At 31.0% G+C, this 15,591-nt stretch overlaps 1 protein-coding gene across 10 annotated transcripts in view; it reads left to right on the forward strand.

The window, feature by feature from the left end:
- The window catches only part of LOC106874706 (uncharacterized), a 777,908-nt gene extending 765,338 nt beyond the window's left edge, over positions 1-12,570 (forward strand). For 5 of the 10 annotated variants that reach the window (XR_016241517.1, XM_089350797.1, XM_089350795.1 and 2 more), the window contains one exon: positions 12,241-12,570. Coding sequence is in view for 7 of the 10 variants with exons in the window: in XM_089350797.1 (XP_089206923.1) it covers positions 12,241-12,428 (188 nt within the window). In the remaining 3 variants the exon portion in view is untranslated. Of the gene's footprint in view, positions 1-1,305; positions 1,434-12,240 lie in introns of all 10 variants that reach the window. The other 5 variants (XR_016241516.1, XM_089350800.1, XM_089350798.1 and 2 more) reach the window with 2 other exon arrangements.
- The last annotated feature ends 3,021 nt before the right edge of the window (positions 12,571-15,591 follow it).

Raw genomic sequence — 15,591 nt, forward strand, 5'->3', positions numbered from 1 at the left:
CTTTACCAATTCTTTGCATATATATATGTAAAGAATTGCTTTACACATGCATGCACACTTGTTCATTTCCAAACTTCTGTGAAAAATGTGTCTGGCCATGGGGAAATATTAACCTTGCTTGGAAACACGTAAGGGCTGGCAACAGGAAGGACAACCAGCTGTAGAAAATTTACCTCAACAAATTCCATTTGATCTATGCAAGCATGGAAAAGTAGACATTAAATGGTGATGATGTATAAACTACAGCCAACTCTCAGTTGGACATGACTTGGTGATATATATACCATGCTTTTGCTAATTACTTTAGGTGTCTCTCCATGTCATGAAAAGGCATAAACACTTTTTTCAGCCTTCCTACATCCAAGATATGACAGCTGAAGGACAATATGATATACCAGCACTATGATGGTAGTTTTTGCTTTTTTCTACGCCAGAGGTATTTGGCTTCAGAGCACAGTAAGCCAGAACAAATATCACAAAGCATTTTATGCAATTCCCTAATGATTCTTCCAATCAGCTGTTTTAAAAGTGAAAATTATTATGACTTCCCCTTGGAATTTTATTGTAACTGTTCATCAGCATCATCATCATCGTTTAACGTCCGCCTTCCATGCTAGCATGGGTTGGACGATTTGACTGAGGACTGGTGAAACCGGATGGCAACACCAGGCTCCAATCTAATTTGGCAGAGTTTCTACAGCTGGATGCCCTTCCTAACGCCAACCACTCAGAGAGTGTAGTGGGTGCTTTTACGTGTCACCCGCACGAAAACGGCCACGCTCGAAATGGTGTCTTTTATGTGCCACCCACACAAGAGCCAGTCCAGGGGCACTGGCAACGATCTCGCTCGAAAACCCAGGAGCTTTGTTGTGTGTGCTCATACACATACATACACACTTGCTTTCATGAATACATGTGTGTTAATACTTTTGGAATACTCCATTTTGATTTTATTTAATTTTTCTTCTCTTCCTTCCTTTGAATGCCTTCTACATTTCTGATTGATTAACAAATTAGATTTCTGTGTATATGTGTGTGTATATGAGTTCTATCTAACCGTACTAGTTATGCATATGTTTTGCATATCACACATTCTGATGCACTTTATTGGTTGAGAATTCAAGATGCTTGCAAACTAGACTTCCCTTTTTGGAAGTCCAGGGTATTGAATTTTTAGTGTTGGAGTTGGTGAATGAACGGAAGTACGTTAATTGAATAAAAGATTGATAAGAACATTACTATCTGTTCATAGAATATGACAAAAAAAAAAAGTCTTTATGCAAATGTTATGTACTGTGATTTCAGGCAAATTCTCTGGATGGTTGTCCCGGAAAACTTCCATATGGTAGGTTTTTGCATGCAATATGAGCTGATCATTATTCTAGTGTGTGAAGATGGACGCAATCTTGAGCAGACCTATTGTAAAATTTCTGGTGAGCCTGCTGCTATGAAAGGCATGCTGCCTGATAACAAAATACTTGCTCAGTTATAGTGTTTATAAATAAACCAAAACGTTGGAACATTTTAAAATCTCTTCTTCACCTTAATCCCCAATTTGTTAAATATTTAGAAATGTATGTTGGTGGCAAAATATGTGATTTGATGCTATATAAATTCCAGTTGTGTCCAAAATTGTTTTAGTAGAAAGGAACTAAATATATATATATATATATATATATATATATTTTTTTTTTTTTTTTTTCCTAATTTGTATCTATAAATATTAAATTACCTGGAAGGCTAATACTATCAATAACATACCAAATAACTAAGTTTAAAAACTAAATTTTCTAAAAGGAAATTAGAGTTTCTTTTGAAATTTACACTGAAATATTTGGTAATAATTGCGTGTGTGTGTGTGTGTGTGCATACACACCTGCACACACATACACATGTGAAATGTTTTCTATACTTAGCCTTTATAAATAAATAATACAAATTTAAGATATCCAAGGTAGCATTATTTGAGGTGCTATGGTCAGATTGTTGTTGTAATTGAAGTAGACTGCTTGCTTTAATTTAATACAAGACTTTCTTTGGATTTTTGCTTTTCAATTTTTAATTTCCATTTTGTATTTGCTTCCAAATTTAGTTTAATCATAGCTTATTTTTTAGAAATATATTTCCTTTATCTTATTTATATCATCTGTGTTTGACTTAACATCATATCTAATTAAAATTTTGAATATTATATACACTTACAAAATTTTATTAAAAAGCAATTTTTTTTTTGAGGGATATTTAAATTTCATGAAAAATTTCTTTTCTGTTGACAACAGTGCTAATATGGTAAAATGGTTACATGATGTGTTAAATAGATTGAGTTCAAGTTTTCTGTTGCTGTCTTTTTTTCTTTTTTCTTTTTTTTTTTTTTGGTGTTTCTTCTGAGTTACTAAACAGAGCTCTAACCTCTGCTTAAATCTACATTTTCTGCTGAAATGACTAAGAAATATGCTTGATAAATGGATTTAACTGAAGTTTTCTGTTGCTGTGTTTCTAATTTCTATAATCAGAGCTTTTTTTAACTCCTGTCTAAATATATCTACACGTTCCATGTAGACTTAAATATTACTATTTTGTATTGTTTTAATTCGTAATCTTTGTCACTTCATTAGCAATTTGATGTCAGTGAGTGCTATATCTTTTATCTCTTACTGCAATCATATAATGATTGGATAAGATATGCCCAGTGTGGTTTATATTCATATTTATATATATATATATATATGTATATATAAAAGCTAGAAGTAAGGTATTTTTGAAGGAACACATTGTTAACTCTCAAGATACTAAAATTAGCTTCCTGATTTGACGTTTAGGTTTCTTATTTATGTTTGATTTTGGTTGAGTTGTGATAGTTCCACCTAGCTTTCAAATGATTATTCTTCATATATTTCTGTGTACATGAGATCAGGTAACTGCATAAATTAGTGTTAGCATTTTTAACGTAGGAAGCTAATTAGAAGTAATAATTAATGAAAAAAAAAAAAAATTGGGGATTTATTTTTTTGCAAGTAAAGGAAACAGCTCCTGACAGTTTCCACTTTTATTCTGGACTTGCTCAGCAAAATGTAGACTTCACATAACTAAAGTAGTCATACATGGTGTAGCAGAGAAAAATAGAATTCTTTAATAAATTATTCAGGAAAAAAAAAACCATTCACATGAAGAAAAAAGTTACTGCTAACATAATTAATCTCTGAAGCATTAAAAATTTAAATAGACAACATGCTCTTGGATGCAATATATCTGAATAAAAGATTGGATGATCACAGCTGGAAAGCCAATGTGATCATAGGTCTACTCAAGACTGACAGGGGGTTGGATGACAAAATGACTGGAAGAACTTATCAGACATCTAAGGCACTTGATCATGAGTATTGTTATGGGGAAACATATAAGACATCATAAAAGAGTAAAGATTATCTTGCTCTTTTACAAGCATTACTTATCAAAAGCTGGAAATCAATCAGTTTTTTAAAAAGTGTGTTTGTTTATTTCTGATTTTGGTCCAAGTTATACTATTCATATACTTAACACTCTGTGGAGTGAAGTATATTAGAGACTTCTCTTAACTTGTTAAATTATTTTGTTAACATTTCAAATGACCTGGTATTTGTCCTCTCATCCTTAGGAAAGCAATGAATTTTAAATTAGGACACCTGCCAATGAAGGAACATTTATGTCCTTTTTCAATCTGCTAGAAATAGCTGCCAAATCTTCCATAAATCCATCTAAGGGATATATTGTGTTGGCCAGTGTAGTTTGTTATATAGAAAAGGATGATATCATCATGGTTTGAATGCTTGTAATCACTGGCTTACTTGAGCTAAACATGAAGCTATGGAATACAACCCATGAGATGTAGTTATGTATCTTTATACATCTTGACAGATTTCATTTCTATCAAAGAAAAATAATGTAACATTAATCTTGACTGGTATCACTTTTGAAGTACTATTAAATTTAAGTGGAGAATGTATTTTATTTTTTTACTGGTTTCAGTTATTGACCTGTGGTAATGTAGGGCACTACTTTCTAGGATTTTTAGTCAATTATAGTAACCATAGCACTTGTTTCAGTGTTATTTTATTGTTCTATATTATTTCTGATTGGCTAAATTAACATTCTGGACCCAAAATTAGTCTTGTTTTAGCTGGTTGTGTTGTCAAACAGATACAGACACACATATGAATGTGTATACATGTGTGTACACACATACAGAGATATAGGATGGGTTTGCACTCAGTTTCTGCCTACCCTATTCCACTCACAAAGCATTGATCAGCCTATGGTTATAGTAGAAGACACTTGCCTAATCTGCTCCAGTGGGAATAAACTTGGAACTATACATATGTGAAGCCAGCTTCTTAAACCACACAACCATTCCTGTACCTGAATATATATATATATATATATATATATATATATATATATATATATATATATATATATATATATATATATATATATAAAGCATGTAAATTAGGCTGGTTTCTTTTTGTCTAATATTATAGATAAGCATTTCTGTTTTATTTCTTCACTGATGACAATTGTTCTAGTTTTATCTTCAGCTTTACTGCAACAGTACTTAGATTTGTTCTCACATTAACTGTTCTAATGATAAAATTGTTCATTCTTACCTGTTCAGTTATCATTTCCATACTTGACTGATCAGTGTATGTGTGTGTGTGTTTGCAAAGACTTGTTGGGGCAAGCGAAAGCGAAATTGTGATGGCACCTGTGCCCAGCATCGCCTTCCTGGCACGTGTAAAGACATTCGAGCGAGATCGTTGCCAGTGCCGCTGGACTGGTTCCTGTGCCGGTAGCACGTAAAATACACCATTTTGAGCGTGGCCGTTGCCAGTACCGCCTGACTGGCCATTGTGCCAGTGGCACGTAAAAGCACCCACTACACTCTTGGAGTGGTTGGCATTAGGAAGGGCATCCAGCTGTAGAAACTCTGCCAAATCAGATTGGAGCCTGGTGTAGCCATCTGGTTCACCAGTCCTCAGTCAAATCGTGCAACCCATGCAAGCATGGAAAGCGGACGTTAAACGATGATATATATATATATATATATATATATATATATATACTAGAAATGTTCAATAATTCCTTTTCTTTGTTTACATTACAAAGTTATTTTAAATGCTATAGCAATAAAAAATTAAGTTCAACTTTCCTTTGACCAAGACAGTTAGTCCAAAACCAGCACACATTCCCATTCCATTTAGAGATATATAAAGGAAAGCAACAAATGGAAATAATTCTCTTTACATTACTAGTCAAATGACTTTATTTCACTTCTTGACTATCTGATATCACAGATGTTTTCAATAGTGAATGATGTTATTAGCCTTCTATATCCTATGAGCACTTTGATGAAGGGTCTGTAGTTGTTGCTTGTCTATAATAACTTAACAGATTTATCTAGCTACTATAGGATACTCATATCTGTCTGTTGCAGATTACAGGCATTGACCAGCAACAACTACAATCAATAGGATTATTGTTCATTTTGAATTATGTTCTTATTATCAATATTTGCATTCCTCAAGGTGGTAATCTGGCAGAATTAGCATGCCAGGCAAAATGCTTGGTGACATTTTGTCTGTCTTTACGCTCTGAGTTCAAATTCTGCCGAGGTTGACTTTGCCTTCTATGTTTTGCAAGTAGTTTAGAATGTCTTAGATGTAAATATATGATCTATTTAAGTCATACACCTTTACACAATGGGTTTTCACAGTTTCCATCTACTAAATTCCACTAACATAGTATTGGTTAACTGAAAGCTATAATAGAAGACACTTGCTCTTGATACTGTGTAGTAGAATTGAATCTGGAACCATGTGACTTGTGAAATGAACTTGTTACAAATATAGTCATTGAAAAGATTAAACTTGCTCTGTTATTAATCATTGTATTACATCAAGCATACATACATTTATCTCCCAGTGAGATCTTTAATACTTGTCTCTTCAGTCAATGGTTTATTTATGCCCATTCCTTGTGCTTATTTCTAGCTACCCTTAAAATACAAAAGACAGTGTAGTTGTGAAGAAGTCTAGAGTTGAATCCCATAACACCCCAGTTTGCTTTTGTTGCTTGGTTATATTTTCAACTTTTCAATGTTATTAAAAAAAAATAAAAAGGCAATCCAATTCTTTTCTATTGCCAACTGTCATTTCAATATTTTGAAAGTTTCCACTATGCTGTCATTATACCTGATTAGTTTATTGCTATTTTAAAAACAACATTTTTAATTGTTTCTCAAAAATGTTTGATAATTTAGTTGTAGGAATAAAATATGTTGAGTGTCATAGACAGCCACACGAACATATCTACCATATGGGCCACCTAGTGTGTGAGTTTTGTTAGATACTTTAGATTTTCCCATGAAACATATGCTTCCAATATGTTTTCCATTTCACTCTCAACAGGCAACAAATGTAGTTAACTCAAGGAGGTAACACATAATCTATGTCTCCCCCATCTTTCTCCCTCTCATAGTGTCACATTCAATGTATAAAGCACTGCAACAGTCTCAAAATATTACTGCTAGTGATAATCCAAAATATTGATGCCTAGCATAGATATAAAGGTCTCAGATTTAGAGGCGAGTTGACAGTGTAATGGTATTAATGATTTCCCATGACCGGAACAGAAGTGAAAGTTTCAGTCAGGAGTTTATCCCTCCTACTCTACACTGATTACCACACAATAATCACAAGTATCATCGACTTTTTCTAAATAGAATCAAAAAACAAATACAGACTAAATATTTGCTGTTTCAAGCTCGTTCAGATTTAAATAGTAGTCTTTAGAATGTGAACAAATCATTATCTTCAAACAGTTTCTGCTAGTTTTACTAGTTTTGAAATAATCTTCTGCACAAATATTTTAATCAATTTTCTGAAAGATTTTTTTTTTTTCATAGCTATATTAGTACTATGAATGAGTTAACTGTTAACGTTTTAAATGTTAAGTGGTATTATAGACCTCATAAGCACCAATCAGTGTGTTTGCCTTCTTTTGGCCTCAAATTGATGCTTATAATGTCTATTATTACTATTGATATTCCTACTATTGTTGTTGCTGCTGTACTAAAAACTAACAGTTTTATTTTCTGAAATTGATCCAATATGTTGTGTTTCTTTACAAACTGATGTGCAAGAATATACCCTATGATATGTAACCATAGCAGACCATCTGTATAGAGTGATGCTATTTAGAGAAAACAGACACCATGCTGGTAGTAACAGCTAGACAGTATCTAACACTTGGTTCTTAAAAAGATGTATGCTCTGAATACATTTCTCTCTTATATCTGTGTATGCGCTGTTCACAGATGTCTTGTGCATATATTAAATTTTAAATGTGACAATGGATATATCTGAATTTATGCATCTACGCACACTAGCTCATACACACACATACATACAATATTGATTTCTTATGTAGACATAGGATTTGTAAGAAAGCTAAAATGAAACTACATGAAGTCCATAACTTCCTCAAGTGCATTAGCAATCAGAATAGAAATAAAATGGTTACAAGAAATGAAGACTTGATTGCAGACTTAACTTGCCAGGAGCTTACCTTTAATTTATGATAGTTTTACATCTTCCTCTCCAACCTCTCTCTCTCTCTCTCTCTCACACAAACACATATATACATACACACACTTTTAAAAGAAACAAATCAATTTAACTTGGAAATACTTTAATTAGATTATTTGATAGAGGATCTAATTCTGTATTTCTTTCTCTTTCACATATACATATGCCACCACAATTCTTTCCTAGATAGTGACACATATGCATACACACAACACCACAACCTTTTTGTTGTTGTCAATCACTCACTTTTTCTACACTGATTTGCTTTATACACAGCATATTCACTGTAATAAACACTGTTTTAGTGGTTAGCATTTTGTCCCACTTAGAATTAGATCCAGAAGAAAGCAATCTATCACTATGGCACAAATATGTTTTTATTTTACTTTGTATTTTTTTTTTCTGTTTTCTTTTTGTTTTTTTTTTACTAGTGTTGTGATATTCCAACTGGAAATATAACTCCTTTTCTTTCAGATAAGACTTTTTTTTTTTTTGAAGTTACTATTTTATTAAACTAGATTGGCAACTAAAAAAAAAACAGATTTTTTAGAGGAAAAAGGAAGTTATAGTGTTCATACCTAAAGAGACATCACAGTTACAAATTAACATTGTACAATAGGTTCTGTCACTGGTTGAAATTGGCCACTACAGTATATAACAACATGATAATAATGGTTTCTCACTTACACAGGGCCAGAAATTGTAAAATGAGATCAGGACCATCTCATACACAGCAACCACTAATTCTTTATTTTTAATTAAACCGTAAGAGATAAAAGCCAAAGTTAATCAGTGTAGTGTCTGTACTCAGAATGTAAAAAAAATTAGATATTTCTTTATCATTTATTTCCCTATATTACCTTGAAAATAATAGTGTAGATGATTCTGTTTTGAGGTGGTCTAGTAATACTATAGATCAGTCACAGGCAAACTATGGCCTGCAGGACTTTCTCAGTGTCGAATGGTAAACTTTTGTGTAGTTTCCTTTATAATCTCTTTATATAGGAATCTATACTGAGATATAAAGAAGAATAAATTTTTATCTTTTACAACATTGTGAGTTTACCAAATATTCAACCAATCAAACTTCCAACTTACATTTATAGGTTTTCACCTGGAGTTGAATTAAATCAGGAGCGTAAATCATGGTCTACTGTTGTGGCAAGAATAAGTTTGAAACAGTAAAAATTACAAGTGCCAGCAATTGTTGAATGACTGTTACTAAGATATTGGTAGGACAAAATATTATAGTATAGAACTGGTTAATTATCTGTAACTTCATTTTAAATATACTGCCTGCTTAACAAAAATGTGGTAACTACTATTTTCAGGTAGCTGAGCTATATCCAATACACTACTGTTCTAATAACTGACTTTGATATAATTAGAACCTATGGTCTTTTGGACAGTAATTTAGAAGCTTAACTACACAACTGTCATGTCATTTTCTTTGTAAAAATTTGCATCACTTGACAAAAATATGGTGGGACAAGTGGGAGGAAGGGCTAAACTTTTGAGTTTATTCATGTAGTTGTTGATCCATCTTCCATCATTAGCTTGCCAGAAGGTACATTTTAAGATTTTTGATAATTTTTTTATTTACTTTTTTCCATAATCATGACTAAATAAGAAAGGTAACTAAATGTTGTAACGTCATCTTATAGTTGTCACAAGTTTATCTCACAGTCAGTTCATTTGTACTTTCGAAAATGCAAATGTGACTATATATTTTAATGATATTTGATGTCATTTGTTTGTGTTATTTTCACCAACATTGTATTCACTGTCAACAAAAGCTGTATTTGGATGTAGTCAAATATAATCACTGTCTTAGGTGTGTTTTAAAGTCTACCAGTAATAATCTCACCCTAGATGTCTTATCTCATCACCTTTTGATGTTATTACAACAAATACGTGATAATGTCATCTATTCTTAGAGGAATGGTTGTTGTCTTTAATATTTTGTAGATATTTGTGTTGGATTATTTTTAACAATAATAGCTAGCTGTCTTACTGATACTATATACACTGATTACTGTATAGTCTCAAATGAAGTTAATTGCTTCATATATACATTTCTCCTTTCTCTCTTTCAACAGCTACATGAATTTTGCATGTTATTAGAATAACTCTAGTTAATGAATGATAATAGTCATTAATGCATGTTTTTCTTTTTCTTTTTAATGCTAATTTAATTTATCTAAGAAAATGGAATCTATTTTGATTTAAGCCCCCTGCCTAAAATATACATATTTCTTCTGCTGGCTGGCTTTTCTCTTCTGAGCTTATTCTCTTAGATCTTTTACTTCATTAAATATGTTTTCAGTCTGTATTCTATACTTCTGGATTTTCTCTTGAGCTTATTCTCTTAGATCTTTTACTTCATTAAATATGTTTTCAGTCTGTATTCTATACTTCTGGATTTTCTCTTGAGCTTATACTCTTAGATCTTTTACTTCATTAAATATGTTTTCAGTCTGTATTCTATACTTCTGGGTATTGGTTCTTTGGTGCTTATTGATTGCTATTCAATAATTGCAGCTTAAGCAATTCATAGTATCTTCTGCAGCCTCATTAATATTTTTGATGATTTAATAAAATAGAACATAAGAATAAGAGCTGGCGAAGTTGTAAAAATGATACTGACATTATTATTTTCTTCCAGTTTTATCTTGTTCTTGGTTGTATAAAGGTCACACTAGCATTGTACCACCATCTCTCTCTCTCTTTTTTTTTTTGTTCCATATATGGATAAGAGCATCAAAAAGAGGCAACTTAGCCTTGAAACTGCAGATATATAAGTTGGTTGGTCATTACACAGTTTGATAGCTATCAATACTTGGAACTTTGAAAATACTTTTTTGTCTTACAACAGTATACAAATGTTAAATTCCCTGAACTGAAAACATAATTTCATGATAACCAGTATCTTTTACATTATTATTGAAATCTTTATTATAGTAAAGATTTTTGGGTTGAGCCATTGGACTACAGCTTTCAAGGGAACCACCAACAAGGCTTCAGTCAATTATATAATTCCCCACTACTTATTTCATTGATTGTTGAACCACTCTATATATTAAAATTTTTACAAAGTAAAAGGTTGACTGATTTCAAAGTTTCAGTTTTCCAGCTGTCATCAGGCTGTCTGACAACACTTGATAAGCCAAAACTTTGAAGTCACTGTCAACCTTTTCCTTGTCAAAATTATGTACTCTGCTAAGAAAGTATTGTGTGATCCTTTATTTTAATGTTAAATTGTTTTTGTCTTGGTCATCTATGTCCAGCTTATTATTTATCTACCACACAAAATAAAAAAAAAAGATTTTTTAATTAAATGAATCTAGTATTAATAACTTTAATTTAAATGAGTTCAACATATGGTAATTAGTTTTCTGCTAAATAGAGTTCATAAAAATTTAAACTTCACACTTGTTTCCTCTACCCCTTAGAAGAAAAGTCTCATGTTAAAAAGAAGCTTGTAACAAACAACCATGCTTCAGCTAATGTTTGCTGTTTATTTGGTAATTATCATTAGTGTTGCCTTATTAATAATCATTTTGTATTAGTGAGGTGTCTCAAACAGGTCTGTTAATTGGTCAGTTTTTGTCTTAGTGAAAACTATGTTCTCTACTTTAAAGATTTTAAAGGTCAAAGGTCTTTCTCTGTTTCACAAGTGAAATTTTAAGGTTAAATAATATTAAAAATATTAAACTGATTATCAGGACATTGTAATCTCAATAAACAACATCGATAATATAGTTTTTAAGTATTTTCCACTCAAATTAATTCAAATAATCATAAACATTTATCATGTTTCCTTTAATTTCATCATGAGTGTTATTTCATGTTACTAGATTTGTTTCATTTTGATTTTTGTTTCAACATCATCATTCATTGAATCAAAGGAGAAAACAACCCCATTACATTCATTTTGAAGTTTATGAATTTACTATTGTATATTTGTCATGTCATGTTATGTCATGTTTGTATGTTATTGTTATGCTCACTTACATATAATCCCACCAGAATGTTCTCCCAAACAATTTTGTATATCTACCTCTTGTTCTTGTTTAAATTTTTTAAAATAATGTTTTATATTAATTCTCAATACAACCATCAATGGAATAAATTTTAGAAATTTTGATGTTCTCTACATTGTTGTAGAAAATGTCTATGGCTGGATTTTTTTTTTTTTTTTCTTAAGAATGAAACTCATTAGCTAGGCAAACTGAAACAGCAGAAGTTATATACTTTGTCCAGAAGAAAAACAAAAATGTTATGATAAGGTTTGAACTATATGATTTGTAGTCTAGCACCTTAAAGTGGTATTTTGCCTTGCAATAATCGGTATATTTACTTAATTAGTTGCCCTTGTGTAGTATTGTGAAATAAATTTACTATTTATGCAACTTTTACATATTTACACTGAAAGCTTGGTAAAGTAAGTGTGCAAGCTTCTATGTGAATACAACTATTAATCTGTTAATTAAATATTTCAGACTTTTCTTTGTGTCATTCTGTACATACTATTCAATTATCAGTTGGTTATGTATTTTACTGCATATTTATCTTATTAATTTTCTCTGTCTTTTAACTATAATATATTTGTTTTCAGAAAAATTAATGAAAAAGAATATGCCTATGTCATTTCGTCACCAGCAAGAATTATGGAAAAACCTTCCTGCTCATGCCACACTTCCTCGAGGCATGACCAATCCTACTACTTTGCTTGAGAGATTACCTCACACAGCAGCAAACAAAAAACGGAACTGGTTTTCTTTTGCTGGCAAGAAAAAGCGTTGAATCCAGAAAATAGTTTTGCAATGTGTATATTGCATGTAAATAAAACTCTGATATTTAAAGAACAAAAAAAAAAAAAAAAAAATCCCACCAAAATCCAAACTTCAAAGAAATAATAATTAAAAAAAAATGGACAAAAAGAAAATGAATGTAAAAGCAAAAGTAAACATACCAGAGTTGTGATCTTCCACCAGAACTGGAGTTCTGACTGTGCTTCTCTCTATATAATATTGCATGCCAAGTCATAAATTATATTAAAAAAAAAAAACATTGCTTGGAAGAAATTACAACAGATTAGAACAAAATTATGATTTAAAAGATCTAGAAGAGTTCAAAATATTTTGGAATATGTGCTGTTGATTTCTGGCCTTTGAGTGACATGAATTCTATAGAGCTTCTTCAAAAGCTCCTGACACCAATTCAGCTACATTGTCATTAGAAACTGAGGACAATTAGAAATTTGAAAATCTGTTTCTGAGGCAAAAAAAAAAAAAAAAAAAAAAGTGAAAAGTTTTTATAAAATGCCTCTCCACCCTTCCCTCTCCAAAATAGTGAAAGAAGTTGCAATATCTGATTTCCCATTTGAAATATTGATGCTAAAAATTTCTGCAAAATTTAAGAAAAAAATTCAAGCTGGGTATGGGGAAATTTAGGGACCATTTGTTTTATTATTATTATTATATAAATTGTTATAAGTAATAATGACCACTATAAATCTCAACATTTTCCTCCTTTCCCCAAATATCAAATTACCAGTTTCATAATTTAATTTCTCAATATTTGTGTCAACTGTTATCAACAAAAGTACTCTACTTACATTGCAGAGACTGTGTTCGACATAAGACTTTATAAAGAAGCTGTACTTAATTTTTAGTTCATTCAGTAAAATGGATTATCTTTCTTATTGCATACTTCAAACATTCAGCCAAAGAAAAACAAAGGGAAATGAAGCTATTCTGATTTTAATTTGGTAGATTTTTTTTTTTTTTTTTGGTATGTGTGCAAGGAAGGTGAATGGATAGGTATGTATGTATGTGTGTGTGAGAGAGAGAGGAATCAAATTAGAAAAGAAAAACCTGCCTGATCAGATTCATTGCTTTTTTATATATATATATATATATATATATATATATATATATATAAATGAATATTCTGAATGTTACTCCTTTCATAGCAATATGTTTTCTATATACTACACAAACATTTTTCTATGCGGTAAGCAAAAATCAGGTGTCATTATTTGTTATTTTTCTTTAATCACATTTTATATTTTAACAATTATTTATTTTCATTTTTATTTCTTCTCATTGCCCTTAAATATCAAACATGAAAGGTTCTTGACTGAATTAGAACACAACTGCTGATCTTATGGTGCTGATGAAGAGTTCACAAAAATAAGTAAACAACACAAGTTATTTTTGTGTGTGAACCTGTAAAAATACCTGTTTAATTGATAACAAATGGATTTTCTCTCCTCCTTTAAATCAATTTTTAATTTATTTTTCTTTCGATGTTTTATGAAAAACTTCTCTCTTCAATACCCCACCCCTTCAGGTATATTTATGAACATAACTAAGACATGTGCCTTGGCTATCTCTTCCAGTTAACAACTCAGCACAGATTATTATCATTATTCTTATTACTTATATAATTTATTCATTGGCTTGCTCCTCGCCTTGTGCCCATACGGTAGCGATTGCCGCCTTTCGCGAGCCTAGGGATTTAGAGCTTCCATCGAACGGAAAGCGAAGGGAGATAACTCTCCTACAGTGAGAATTGGTCCCTTTTCTTTTTAATTTATATATAATTCTCGTTTAATTTCTGAGCTTCCGTTTCCTTATCTAGTTGTCTGTGATAGTTACTCTTAATACCAAAAGCATAGACGACAATTTAAAAATATTGTTTGAAGCATTGTTTCAAAAAAAAAAAGAAAATTGATTACCAATGCATTATAAAAACATATAATAGCCTATAAACTATATTATTAAAATAATTAGAAGTTTGACATTTCGAGATTAAAATGCTTTAAACCTTTAATGTATAAGCTACATAATGCCATTGATAATAATTTAGATTATTCTAGGATGTATTTATTGCAGACATTAAAGTAATAGGTTCTTTCTTGATTAACTGCATGCACAACCAGTTTCAACTTCTTAGCCCTTTAGCATTTAAAACTGTTTTATGTTCAAGCCAGGTAGATCTGGCCTTTCACACCTACCCTACAATGTCATTCTGAAAATAAAGAGTCACAAGCTACGTGATAATGCATGATTAATTCAAAACTGTGTCAATAAATATTACAGTTGACAGGAATCCAAAATGGTTAAATGAAATTAAAGTGACTGAACTTAGAACATCATGTAGTGTTAAACATACTTTCTTTAAATGTTATATTACAATAATTCCTTGGAATTCTGAATGACTAAGAAAATGTCTGATTGAGCATTGCAGTAAAAAAAAAAAAAATTTTTAATCATTGTTACCAGGCAAGCTTTCGTAGCATGTATTATTGCCATGCAGGCCACTTCATAATTTAGGTGTGATAATTAGAAGTGTCAACAAAGGGAAATTCTGTTGACAGAAATCCTTGGACACATCTAATGAATATATGTTTGCCAACTTTTCGTCTTGAGAAGTCTTACATCTATATTGCTTTCTAATGTAGGTACTGATTGGTCCAAAATGTAATATACATTTATTTAATCTTACTTACCATCATGTAATATAAGCATAATACATTTTTAAAGATTTCTTGAATAAACTTAAATCATCAGGGATTCAATTTTTAAAATGTATCTTGCTGTCTGTCTTTTAAATGTTAAGAAAATTCATTTAACAGAGGGAAATAAATCTTAAAAACTTGCTTCACTAAAAGTGAACATCTTTCCAATTTGCAGTACTTTATTTTCTAGTCTAGTACAGAAATGCATATTACTACCTGTTCAGAAAAGTGATGCCTTTTCAAATCAGTTTTTATTGTATCTAAAGACAAAGAAAGAACCAGTTTCAGTATAGTTTGATAAACTTTCATATCATAGTATTTATTTGTCAAAACATTTTCTGAAATGCACTCATCAAAAAGCAAAAAAAATATTGCTTTGTCAACAAAATCATAGCTAATATATATTTTATTCTGCTTTTCTGGCACAAATTTACACCCCCT

Source organism: Octopus bimaculoides, chromosome 4 (assembly GCF_046866305.1).
Source record: "Octopus bimaculoides isolate indiv1 chromosome 4, ASM4686630v1, whole genome shotgun sequence".
Lineage (NCBI taxonomy): Eukaryota > Metazoa > Mollusca > Cephalopoda > Octopoda > Octopodidae > Octopus > Octopus bimaculoides.